This window comes from Diabrotica virgifera, chromosome 2, assembly GCF_917563875.1.
Source record: "Diabrotica virgifera virgifera chromosome 2, PGI_DIABVI_V3a".
Taxonomy (NCBI): domain Eukaryota; kingdom Metazoa; phylum Arthropoda; class Insecta; order Coleoptera; family Chrysomelidae; genus Diabrotica; species Diabrotica virgifera.
The window spans coordinates 73,812,397-73,825,538 of record NC_065444.1 but is presented as its reverse complement, the minus strand read 5'-3'; the positions used below and the strand labels follow the sequence as shown (position 1 = coordinate 73,825,538).

Here is a 13,142-nt window from a genome sequence, read left to right as displayed (position 1 = left end):
TGAACTCTTGAGCCAGTTGTCGGACAGACCAACCATCTTCTATTTTAGAAATTATTCTCGTTTTATCACACTTACTTAATTGGCGTGGCATCGTTAAAAATTTACTTTGACCAACTTGTCGAATCTGACTGATGTTATGTAATTAAATAAGTCATCGAGGACTGGACCTATTGCTTTTTATTATGTTTAATCGTTTAATTTTTCAGTTATAAGTAGATTTTTTAAGATTAACAACGCTCTCTCTGGTTATTAAATTCATTAGACACGGTTTTTTGATGATAAAAATAATACCTATCTAAAAACTTTATACATTTTTGAACGTTATTGAAGTTATACTTCTTTACGATCGAGAGTGAAATTTTATCACATGCCGGGCTCATGCGCACACAGACAGTATGTAGTTCGTTGCTAATCTTTCAAGATATGTATGTATCAGCGCTGTCGGCGCAAATAAGTCATATTATATCATATAAAAGGATATATTAGTGTTCTTAGTAAATGTATTATTTATTATAATTTTTGTGTCTTTGGATTTGTCTTTCTCGGGAATAAGATATTTTATAATAATAGTAAGTATATTTAAAGTATTTTTGTATACTTCACTTGGTCAGTATGTATGAGAAATATTGTAACCTGTCAAAGCAAAAGTGGTACAGCGTGTGACCGGAGATTAAGAGGTCCCGGGTTCAAATCTCGGACGATTCATATTCTTTTTTTTTTTATATTTTTGGTATCGTTTTAACAAAAAAAATTTAAAAGTGGTAGGTAAAGAAAGTTAGTTTAATATTTAAATAAAATACAAATAACCTGTTAAGTATATTAATTTCACAGTACACACACAGTCTTTTTTTTTATTTAGATCTAGTGAAATTCCGTTATCTGTAATGGCAACAACGAAGTGATTCCCGAACCATTGTGTCAAGTCTGAACACAGGTTTAAATTGGGAAAAAAAGTGTAGTACCAGTTTTTATGACGGGAAGTGTACCTTTTTTTCTGTCACTTGCGTCGCACTGAAAAAAGCCTCTGAGAAGCACCATACCTTGGAATTACACCGTCCAGCTACGCAGATCTGGACAAAGAAATGAGAAATCAAGTATAAAAGCAAATAGAGTGGCAGGATTCCTTATTAACACTATATGGCGAAACCCACATATTAACACTGAGATAATGTCAAGAATTTATAAAGCCAGTGTAAGACCAATAATGACATACATCAGAAACAAGGTCCGATACAGCCCGATATGGTCGAAGAGCTAGCAACGTTTTCGAGAAATCATTTTAAGACGGCTGATTCTTTCATATATTGTTCCCTATGCTTCCTCGAACACCGTACCGGCCATCTGGCTGCCGATACAGGTTGCGTTCATTACTGCGCAGCACACCTGGGGCCTGATTCTAATTCATTTCGACAGTTTATTTGCAAAGTAAACATTTTTTCTATTTTCTGACAGCAATAGAATGTATTTTGAGTTAAATAAATTACATGCATTGTTCTTGCGTCAATTAATTTAATTCAAAAATTTTTTTGGCCTCCCTGTATAAATAATGATATTAATGTTTATAATAGGGCTTTTCATCGATTGTCATTTGTTTCGAGCTCCTGTCATATGTTGAATAATCTGTGTATAATATTAATATTTACGGATTATACGAAATATGACAGAAGCTCGAAATAAATGACTGTGAATGAAAAGCCCTATACTGAATAGAGAATTGAACGCCTTTGTAAATGAGCTACAACACGAACTCCTATTCCTATTTAAAAAATAATCGATTACGTCATCAAGCTCGGATGGATGACGTCACTAGTTTGAAATATATGCCAAAAAAAATTTAATTTAAATATAAAAATCGATCTGTTTCGGGATTTTTCTCTAAAATCGTCCATTTTAGAGAAAATGAATTTATTCCATAATTTAGCCCCTCTCTGTATATCAGGAGACCGGCGACAATCTAACCAATAGTTTAGCAATAATTAAAATGTTAATTAAAAAAATTCGGTCGAAATAATAACCAGAAAGATTATGATACACCAGAATAACTATGATTTTCGTATAAAAAAGCACTATACCTATTCAACGTACTTTACAGGATTGAAATTGGACCATTTGAGCGGTCTCAGGAATGTTATAAAGAAACATTTTTTTGGCTTATAAACAAATAGAACCCCTCAGAAAATATTAGATTAAATTAAATTAAGTTAACGCTGTTGAAAAGGGCACGGCTTCTGTGCCCTTTTCGAAGAAAAAAAAATTGAATTGCGAGGAGTGATTCCAGGTATAACCGGTCAAATTTGACCGGCATTTGCGACAGAGTTATAAACAACAGGATTTTAATCTTTGAACCATTAGCTACCTTTTAATTCCGGTCCTCTTTGTACATACAAATTTTCATATCTCCAAGACACTCATAACAAAAAAGATTTATGTCACTGTCACCAAATTATTTAATTATTGATAAATAATTACTTCTCTCAAATTTTAGTTGAAAATTAAAGATTTTGTTTGGAAAACCCGAATTTTCCGAGGAAAATTTCCGTCGAAGGAAATTGAAATAAATTATCAATGTGCAGAATTAAATTACTGTCAATTTTTATGCGAGTGTTTTGGTTTAAAGTTAAAATTTTCGGAGTTATAGAGCAATAATTAAAAAAAAGATTTCGGAGCGCTAATTTGTTTATAAACAAAATAGCACACTTTCTGTGGACTTTGCACAGCTATATTACTAATATAGGAAATCTTAAGATTTGATTTCAGCATGTCCAGCAATAAAATAGCTGGTAATTAATTTTCCTTGTTTTTTACTAATTTTCCCAGATTATTACCTTACATCTTTCATTGAGTTGATGATTCAGGTTGTGGACATTCTCAATTATTATATTTCTAATTTAATACTATTCTATCTAATTCCTCAAAACAAGCAAATTTCAATTAAACCCAGCCATATTAATACCTTTTGCTTTAGTTTTCCTTGCAAGAAATAAACAAAACACATCTAAACTAAACCTAACCTCGCTTTTGGCCATTCATTCATCTCCGTGTCAAATAATTTCGACATCGAAATTATAATATCAACCACTTTTTTGGAGTCGCTATTAATTTCGATAGTCGCTATTTCGTGACGTCATTTCTTTAGTTCAACTAAAATCCACAAGGCTCGCACAGTCGCATTTCGACGTCGCCATATTGAAAGCGACTTGTTTAGTGTCGAAATTTGGTTTAGAATCAGGGCTCTGTACAGTTAAACACAAAATCAGGGAGATTGATTAGTGTGAAAAAGCTTAGTAGATCCGCTATAGTAATAGATAGCAATAAAAGTTAATAACAAAAATTGTAGCTAACTTTGCGCTTCACATTACATAACATAGTTTGATAACATAGTGGCAGACCAAACTTTTGTTTTTTTTTTAATGGAACACCACATATTTTATTTTATATTCGAAATCTTCTTAACTTCCCCATCACAATAATATAAAGGTTTTTTATGTTATACAGGGTATTTACAAAGTTATAACTAATGTTTTATGAAAATCGTAATAAGTTCAGCTCCCTGTATAAATAAAAATAAGCACAACAGCAATGGTTTATTGGTGCCATATTTTTTTGTTGATTGTCAAAATTTATAAAAATGGTTGACATTGCTAATTTTCTTGATATCGAATACAGGGTGAGTCAAAACGCAAGTACATTATTTTCACAGTAATTTTAAATAGAACACCCTAATTAATAACTTGCTCTGAAAAATGAAAATATCTCGAAAACTGACAAATTTAGACATAGTGAATATTATACAAAAATTAAAGCACAGTAATGATATTTTTCGATAGTAATATAAAATACAGGATGTTCCATTTAAAATTTCTGAGAAAAGAATGTACTTGCGTTTTGACTCACCCTGTATTCGATATAAGAAAAATTATCAATATCAACAATTCTTAAAAATTTTCACAATCAACAAAAAAATATGGCACCAATAAACCATCGCTGTTGTGCTTTTTTTATTTATACAGGGAGCTGAACTTGTTACGATTTTCATAAAAAATTGGTTATAACTTTGTAAAAGCCCTATATAACATAACAAACCTTTATATTTTTGTGATGGGGAAGTTAAGAGGGTTTCGAATATAAAATATAGGGTGTTCCATTTAAAAAAACAAGTTTGGTCTGCCACTATGTTATCGAACACCCTGTAACAATCTAACTAATTTCGTAATGTGAAGCTGAAAGTTGGCCACAATTTTTATTATGAACTTTTATTGCTATCTATTACTTAGCGGATCTACTGAGCTTTATCACACTCATCAGTCACCCTGTATATTGAATTTAAATTAAAATCAATGGAAAAATCCCAATAGTTGGCTGTATACCATAGTTTAAAAAACCTATACAGAAGTAAAAACTTCAAATTGTATTTTGGTATAAAATAGTTTATTTAAAACTTCTAAAAGTCATCCACATGGATTGCAAAACGTTTTCGTTCTGAACAGAACATCTTCAGTGCATTCCGCAAAGTAGTTGTAACTAGCACACCAATGAAGGTGGTAACTTCAAAATATATGGCTTACATTATACCTTATGATAAAATATTATGACTACAAGTCGATGTTACTAGATTAAAATATGTATGTGCCTAAAGAGCAACATGCTTCCCTGCTCGAAAAAACTAGGTACTTGCCATTTGAATTAGCACAGACCAACTGATGTAAAATGAAAAGGAATGACAAAGAGTGACATGACAAGACAAGGTAAAGTCAATTTTTGGTTACGAACTTCAAAAAGTGTAGTTTTAATTTTTTTGGATTTTAATAAAATGTAAAGGTAGGTAATAGCTGATTGAAAATATAATTAAAAATGTTTAAAAAATAAGTTGAGAATCTATTGTAAAGTCTAAATAGCAACTCTCTAATCCAGAAAAAACTTTAGGTTTGTTGGAAATAAGATTGGTATAAGTCATGGTTAGAAGCTTGACGTCATCGATTGTTAAATTTAAAGGTGAAAGTTTAATTTGGTGTAATGGAATGAGGTTTATACTATATGTAAACAATAAATGACCTGAAGTGGAGAGATTGGATGGTAAATAAAGCGGATTTTAATTAAAATGTTATTTATAGATATATGTAATGTTGGTTGGTTCATCACCATGTTAGGCAACCAACATTACATATATCTATAAATAACATTTTAATTAAAATCCGCTTTATTTACCATCCAATCTCTCCACTTCAGGTCATTTATTGTTTACATATAGTATAAACCTCATTCCATTACACCAAATTAAACTTTCACCTTTAAATTTAACAATCGATGACGTCAAGCTTCTAACCATGACTTATACCAATCTTATTTCCAACAAACCTAAAGTTTTTTCTGGATTAGAGAGTTGCTATTTAGACTTTACAATAGATTCTCAACTTATTTTTTAAACATTTTTAATTATATTTTCAATCAGCTATTACCTACCTTTACATTTTATTAAAATCCAAAAAAAATTAAAACTACACTTTTTGAAGTTCGTAACCAAAAATTGACTTTACCTTGTCTTGTCATGTCACTCTTTGTCATTCCTTTTCATTTTACATCAGTTGGTCTGTGCTAATTCAAATGGCAAGTACCTAGTTTTTTCGAGCAGGGAAGCATGTTGCTCTTTAGGCACATACATATTTTAATCTAGTAACATCGACTTGTAGTCATAATATTTTATCATAAGGTATAATGTAAGCCATATATTTTGAAGTTACCACCTTCATTGGTGTGCTAGTTACAACTACTTTGCGGAATGCAGTGAAGATGTTCTGTTCAGAACGAAAACGTTTTGCAATCCATGTGGATGACTTTTAGAAGTTTTAAATAAACTATTTTATACCAAAATACAATTTGAAGTTTTTACTTCTGTATAGGTTGAATTTAAATTATTTTAGGACGAAAAATTTTTTTGTCATTACTTTTTAAACCACAGAAATGTCTGGCAATTACAGTTCATATTTCTAATAATGTTTAAAAAGTAATGACAACAAAAATTTTCGTCTTACAATAATTTTAAATTCGATATGTTTACCTGTACAAGTGTGCTGGGCGGTAATGACCGCAACCTGTATCAGTAGCCAGATGGCCGGTACGGTGTTCGAGGAAGCATAGGGAACAATATATGAAAGAATCAGCCGTCTTAAAATGATTTTTTTTTTCGACGTTGGTCCAATACTACTGGAAACGGCAGAGATTAGAGTACTGAGAAGAATTACAGGAAATACGCTGAGGGATCGAAAGAGGAGTGAAGACATTAGAAGACAATGTAACGTACAGTGTATAAACGAATGGACACTAAATAGAAAAATGAATGGAATAACCACATAACCAGAATGGGGGAGACACGTGTGGTCAAAATAGCAAGAGATCAATCACCAATCGGTCGACCGCGCAAAAGATGGAGTGACAACCTTCCATAGAGGTATCAATGAACAAGCAGGATTGATTGAACAAGCAGGAAAGAGGAAGAAGACGAAATTAAATTTTTTGAACTATCGAAGAGAGCTATTTATGATTAGACTAAAAATCGGTTTTAATAAAAATCGGTGTATTTGATATTAAATTTCAAATTTTGATAATTAATTGCCATTTTATTGTAATAACAATAGTTATTATAACTATTTTCATTTTTGTGACGGATGAGTTTGTTCTGTGCAATTACTTTTTTATTTGACTTGGATAGAATAGAATAGAATAGAAATATGCTTTATTGTCATGAAAAATTTAACAATTTTATAGACAAAGCTTACAAGAATCATAAATAAAAACAATAACAAATACAATTTACTAAAATTATACAAATCGTCAATATAAATAAAACATAATAAAGTCAAATAAAAATCAGTAACAATCTATTGCAAAATTTAAAAAAAATTGCAAATTGCGTAATCTACCTTAAGAAATTTAATAAGTGATTTAATAAGTTATGCTGCTGCATATGACACTCAAATATAGATAAGATTCTACTTATACATAAGAATACTGTAATTTCTTAGTTATTGGTTAAGAAACTCTGCTATTGAATAATATGGTCTTTCAGATAAATAGGCTTTTGTCATTTTACGGAACTTGGGGAAAGATGTTACAGATTTAAGTTGTAGAGGGAGATGGTTGTATAGTTTTTTTGCAGAATATAATATAGATTTCTTTACTAACTCACTGGACGGGATCGGTAAATAGATGTCAAAAGTAGAATTCCTGGTGGAATAGTCATGTCTAGGTCTTTCTGGAAAGACATGTAGATGTTTACGAATTAAGCAAACAGTTTCTAAAATATATAAAGAAGGTAATGTTAGAATTCTGTGATCTTTAAAGTAGCTTCTGCAATGTGTTGTTCTTCTGAGGCCAAACAGATATCTGATTGCTCTTTTTTGCAATTTAAAAATAACATCGGATTGGGCAGCTGTACCAAAACCCCAAAAAGGCAGACCATATCGGAGATGGGACTCGAACAATGAAAAGTATGTTATTTTGGAAGAGGCTAAATCCATTTCCTTCGAGACAGATCTTATTGCAAAGCAAGCTGAGGATAGTTTCTTGCTTAACACATCGATATGAAGGGACCATTTAAGGTTGCTATCTAAAAAAATACCAAGAAACTTTACAGAATCAACGATACTGATCTGGCTGTTATGAAGAGGTAAGGGTTGAAGAGTTCCTTTATAGGGTAATGCGACTGTTTTATCTACGTTAAAAGAGAGTAAATTAGAATCTGACCAGGATTTTATTGTGAGTAGATCAGAAGTTATAGTAGCATGAAGAGTTGCGATATTTGAGTTGCTCCAAGTGATACTGGTATCGTCAGCAAAAAGAAAAACTTTTCCATCGATTTTTAAACTAGTGATGTCATTAATAAAGATAAGGAAAAGTAAAGGACCCAATACTGAACCTTGTGGTACCCCACATACAACATTTCTGAGACTAGAGTCTGTATCATTTGCTCTAACCAGTTGTTTCCTATTTTCCAAGTAAGATTGAAACCAGTTCAAAGAAATACCTCGAATTCCATAGAAATCTAGTTTTTTTATCAAAATGTCGTGATTTACACAATCAAAAGCTTTGGCATAATCACAAAAAACAGTGGAAGTGTGGAGATTATTGTTTAATGCTTGATAAACCTCATGTAGTACAGAAAACATGGCATCGGTGGTACATTTATTATTTAAAAAGCCGAACTGATTTTGTGATAAAATCTTGTTATCAACGAGAAAGGACATACGTCGGGCTTTTATGAGTCTTTCAATAATTTTGGAGAGAACCGGTAGTAATGCAATAGGTCTATAATTGCAGGCAATAGATTTTTCACCACCCTTATGAAGAGGAATAATGATGGCCGTCTTTAGGCACTCTGGAAATTTACCTTTCTCAAAAGAATCATTTATTAGAGAGATGAGGACTCCCAACACATTGTCTGGGAGATTTGAGAAAATTTTTATGGATAGTCCATCGGTACTACAGGAAGATTTGCTTTTGATACTCTTGATTGTTTGGATCAGTTCAGATTTACCAATCGGTCTTATAAAGAATGAATTCGAAACCTTTCTTGAATTAGGGAGATAGGAAATGGGATCTTGTTGTGACACAATAGTTGATGTTATATTTTTACTCACATTAACAAAGTATCCATTTAGATTTTCTGGGTCTGGAAGGGAAAATGTTTGAGCTGTGTGAGTTTTACTTCGAAGATCGTTTATTATGGACCAAGTTTCTTTTGCAACACTTTTGGAGCTTCTGAGACGATTTTGATAATACAATTTTTTAGCCGATTTTATAAGTTTTAAATAGATTGCCCTGTACTTGGTGATATATTCAATAACAGAGACGTTGGTAGTAAATTTCTTGATATACAGTAGAGAACGCATGTTTTTGGCTGATATGCGGACACCTTTGGTAGTCCAGGGTTTGCGATGTTTTTGCTTAATTGTGATTAAAGGAAATGCTGTATTGAAGATACAGACCAGCTTATTCAAAAAATCACTGAAATTATGATCGACGTCCAAGGAAGGAAAGTGCCACTCAGAGGTTAAGCATAAATTTTGGAATTTACGAAAGTTCCGACCGGAAAAAATCCTGCCTAAACGTCGAGTTTTCGAGGAGGACTTGCTAAAGATGTTAAACTTCGTATAAACCGCTTCATGATCAGATAGTCCCGCATTAACAGTTGTAGCGCAGACATCAAGGGGTGAGAAATCTGAGACAATATAATCAATTATGGTAGATGAAGTCTTTGAAATCCTTGTAGGAGAATCAATGTGCATTGATAGACCATATGATTCAAATATGTTGACCAGGGATATTTGTGTAGCACAAGCAGCAGCATAATTAATGTTGAAGTCCCCGCATAAAATTTTTCTGCTTTTATGTGGCAGGTCATCTAACAAATTAAGCAGGTTCTGAAAAAACAGTTCCACGGAAGAGTCAGGTGATCTATAAATGTAAATAATATAAAGATTAAGGTTCTTACTGTAAACTAAGGAAAACTCAAAGAATGCTTCACTTAATAGAAAGTCATATTTTGTTACTAGAGAAAAATCATTATTTGTAGAAAGAATTAGGGTGCCTCCATGAGCTGAACTTGGACGGTCATACCTAGCAATAGTGGAATATTTTTCTACAAAAAAAGGCTCGTTGACTTCAAGCCAGTGCTCAGTAACCGCAACTATCGGTGGAAACCCTAATTCCTCTAGAAACAGAAATAATTCATCAGTTTTATATCTTATAGAACGAATATTAATCAGAACCATGCTAAAGTTGTTATCACTAAAATAATTTGAGGATTCTAGTCCCTCAGAACACGTCGTGATGTTTAAAAATTTCGTCTTGGAGAGGCAGCGGAATAGTAGTTTCGGTGGCCTTCCCTTGATTTTTGTAGGTGAATAATTCTTTCCGAAGTTAGAAAAGTCCTAAAAGCAGCAAGATCAGCGTCTACCTCATCTGCACCAATTCCATAAGCATCATTAAAATCTAGAAGAATTTTTCGTAGATCTTCACTCTTTGTAGGAAGTCCTTCGGAAGCCAGAAACAATTTAACACTTGTGTTGGTATACCCATCATAAAATACTGATGCAGGTTGGTCGTGTAAATAAGCAAGATGAAGTTTAATGGCCTTTAAGATATCCGGTTCCCTTAATCTGGCTAAAAGATATCGACTATTAGAGTTATTGGTTAATCTAACTCTTGGTGGGGTCAATGGATCCAGATTAGTCGATGGTTCTAAAGTATCTTTCTTAATGAAATTAATATGGGTATGGAACGGATTCTTAGTTTTGCAAATTTCGATGGCCTGTTTGTCTGTTTTTATGTTTGTGCTCTGAACTTCATCTTTGTTGTTGCATAAACTGCTATTTGAATTTTCCAGGCTAATAGGACTTCTGATATTCTTCGGATTCTTATGTGACTCAGATGAAAGCGTTAGTTCGGAATATGAAGATTCGATGGACCATTTAATGTTTACACCAGGTGGCCAAATGCCCTTATTAAATAATAGGTTAATAGATGTTCTAGATTTTATACCTATTTTGAATGAAGAACCAGTTGTTGTGTCGGCATGTTTAAGGAGGGCATAACATCTTATATATTCCTTGATACCTAGCTTCTCTTTAATATAGTGAACCACTTGTATAGGGGCGTATATTGGGCTCAAGTTACTAATAACTACAAAGTGACACTTATCTTCTGTAATTTTTGACTTTTGCTCTGCATTTGCTTCGAAATGTTGAGGCTCTTCAGTCTGGGTACTTGAGGTGGCATAACATGTATTTTTCTTCAATACCTCTTTTTTCGTTGGTATGGTAGATAGACTTTTGGTAAGATTGCTCATTTGATTCGATATTTCATTGATGTTTGAAGAGAGCCTATCTAATCCCAACTTAATATCAGTTGAATTTGATTCTTGGATTTGAACCTTAATAGTCTCATCTGAACCCCCGAAAAAAACTGACGATATATTAAAAATATCATGCTCCATCTGCCTAACAGATTTTAAAACCTTTTCAGGATTCAGCAGGTTATTTAGTTTATGGATCTCATCAATTTTTTTCGTAAGATAGTCCAGTTTGTCTTCATTTTTTGTCAACAAATCGTAAGTCTCAATGAAAATAGGCAAATTATCAGTAAGTTTCTTAGTAACTTGAGTTAAAGCTTCAAAGTTCTCTAGTGGTATTTGATTTTTTGATAAGTTGGTTATCTTTTCGTTTAAATATGTTAAGCTAGGCGAGTCACATACTGTACAAAATAATCTTAGATGGGGAAATTTTTGTTCCAATAGGGCTTTAGTGGTGGACTTGTTTAATTTTGTGCATCGCATACAGAAATTTCTGCGGCAATCTCCATCGCACCGCAATCGATTATATTTATCTGAATCCGCAAACTTTTCAAGGCAGTTGTCACAGTTGTAAAACATGGTTTAAAGGTTAGATATGCAATAAACTGGGTCGAATGAAAATAAACAAAAAAAATTGAACACTTACACTAGTTTCACAACACTCCAAAACAAAACAATAAAACAATAACAAAACAAAACATTTAAACAATGAGCAGCTGGCCGATCAAATCAAAACACAACCGACTGACTCCGCGACCAAAGATCGTGATCATCTGTGAAAATCCAAACATCTAAGGGTGAAGATGAAGGGGAACTTACAGTGAAAATTTAATGAACCAAAAGCTGTTTGAATTTTTTTCGATGTGTGGAGCTATATTCATAATTTGGACAGGGCCCATGGCCTCAGTCTCGTAAATTCCTAATTTAACTCCTAGATTTTTATGATTTGTGAGGTCTTTGGAGGCTGACTTTTACCGAATATTGGGACAAGAAACTCTGAGCTCTAGAGAGAAATTTGTGTTCGCTTCTTTGGGAAATATTTTTTTTTTGTTAAAACAATTGGGGCGTTTCTCAATCTCAATCGCTTTTCAAATGATCCGTGGCTAAAAAATCAGTCTAAACGTCTATGGAAGATAATGAACAATCGCCAAAGAAATTTAATAAATATATTATGAAATTATATATTATTTATAAAATCAATGGGAAATACCCAATAGTTGACTGTATACCATAGTTTAAAAAACTCATACAGAAGTAAAAACTTCAACTTGTATTCTGGTATAAAATCGTTTATTAAAAAACTATCTAAAAACGTCATCCAAATGGATTGCAAAACGTTTTCGTTCTAATTCAGAACATCTTCAGTGCATTCTGCTGAGTAGTTTAAAACTAGTGAGTTGGTCTGTGCCCATTGAACTGGCAAGTACCTAGCATTTTCGAGCAGGGAACCATGTTGCCCTTTGAGCATGTGTTCTATTATATCTAATAACATCGACTTGTAGCCACCATGTTTTATTAAAATAAGATATTTAAACTATATGGGGTTACCACTTTAAATAGTGTGCTAGTTTCAAACTACTCAGCAGAATGCACTGAAGATGTTCTGAATTAGAACGATTACGTTTTGCAATCCATTTGGATGACTTTTTAGACAGTTTTTTATTAAACGATTTTATACCAGAATACAAGTTGAAGTTTTTACTTCTGTATGAGTTTTTATTATTTTTTTATTATTATTTAATCTGTATATATTATTCCTAGGTTACTCCTCACCGAATGCCACCCTGAGGTATGTCCCGCGGGTAAACGCTGCAAAAATCAGTCGTTCGAAAAACGGGAGTACCCTACGTTAGTTCCGTACAGAACAGACATGCGAGGTTGGGGGCTCAAAACGTTAGAACCTATCAAAAAGGGACAGTTTGTGATCGAGTATGTTGGAGAACTGATAGATGACGAAGAGTACCAACGTAGGATCCAAAAGATGCACGAGCAAAAGGAGGAGAACTACTATTTTCTTACTATTTACAAGGATAGAATGATAGATGCCGGACCTAAAGGTAAGTGAATGATTTTTGGACGATTGTGTCAACAAAAAAATATTCTAGCAATGTCAAAAATTATAAGTTGCGTTAGGTTTTGTTTATTCGCTGTGAGCCGATGAGTAGAGGGGATTTGACAGTTTTCGCCAGCGCTGTTAGTGGCAGTTTTGTGCATTGAATTTGAACAATTTTATCAGAAAAGTACAAGTTTCAAACCGCGAGAGAGCGCTACCGACGAAACTCACAGCCAATAATAA

The 13,142-nt window shown here is 32.9% G+C and overlaps 1 protein-coding gene across 3 annotated transcripts in view; it reads left to right on the top strand.

The window, feature by feature from the left end:
* The window catches only part of LOC114329479 (uncharacterized), a 147,650-nt gene that overhangs the window by 99,016 nt on the left and 35,492 nt on the right, over positions 1–13,142 (top strand). For all 3 annotated transcript variants that reach the window (XM_050643787.1, XM_028278599.2, XM_028278601.2), the window contains one exon: positions 12,608–12,903. In XM_050643787.1, the coding sequence (XP_050499744.1) occupies positions 12,608–12,903 (296 nt within the window). The remainder of the gene's footprint in view (positions 1–12,607; positions 12,904–13,142) is intronic.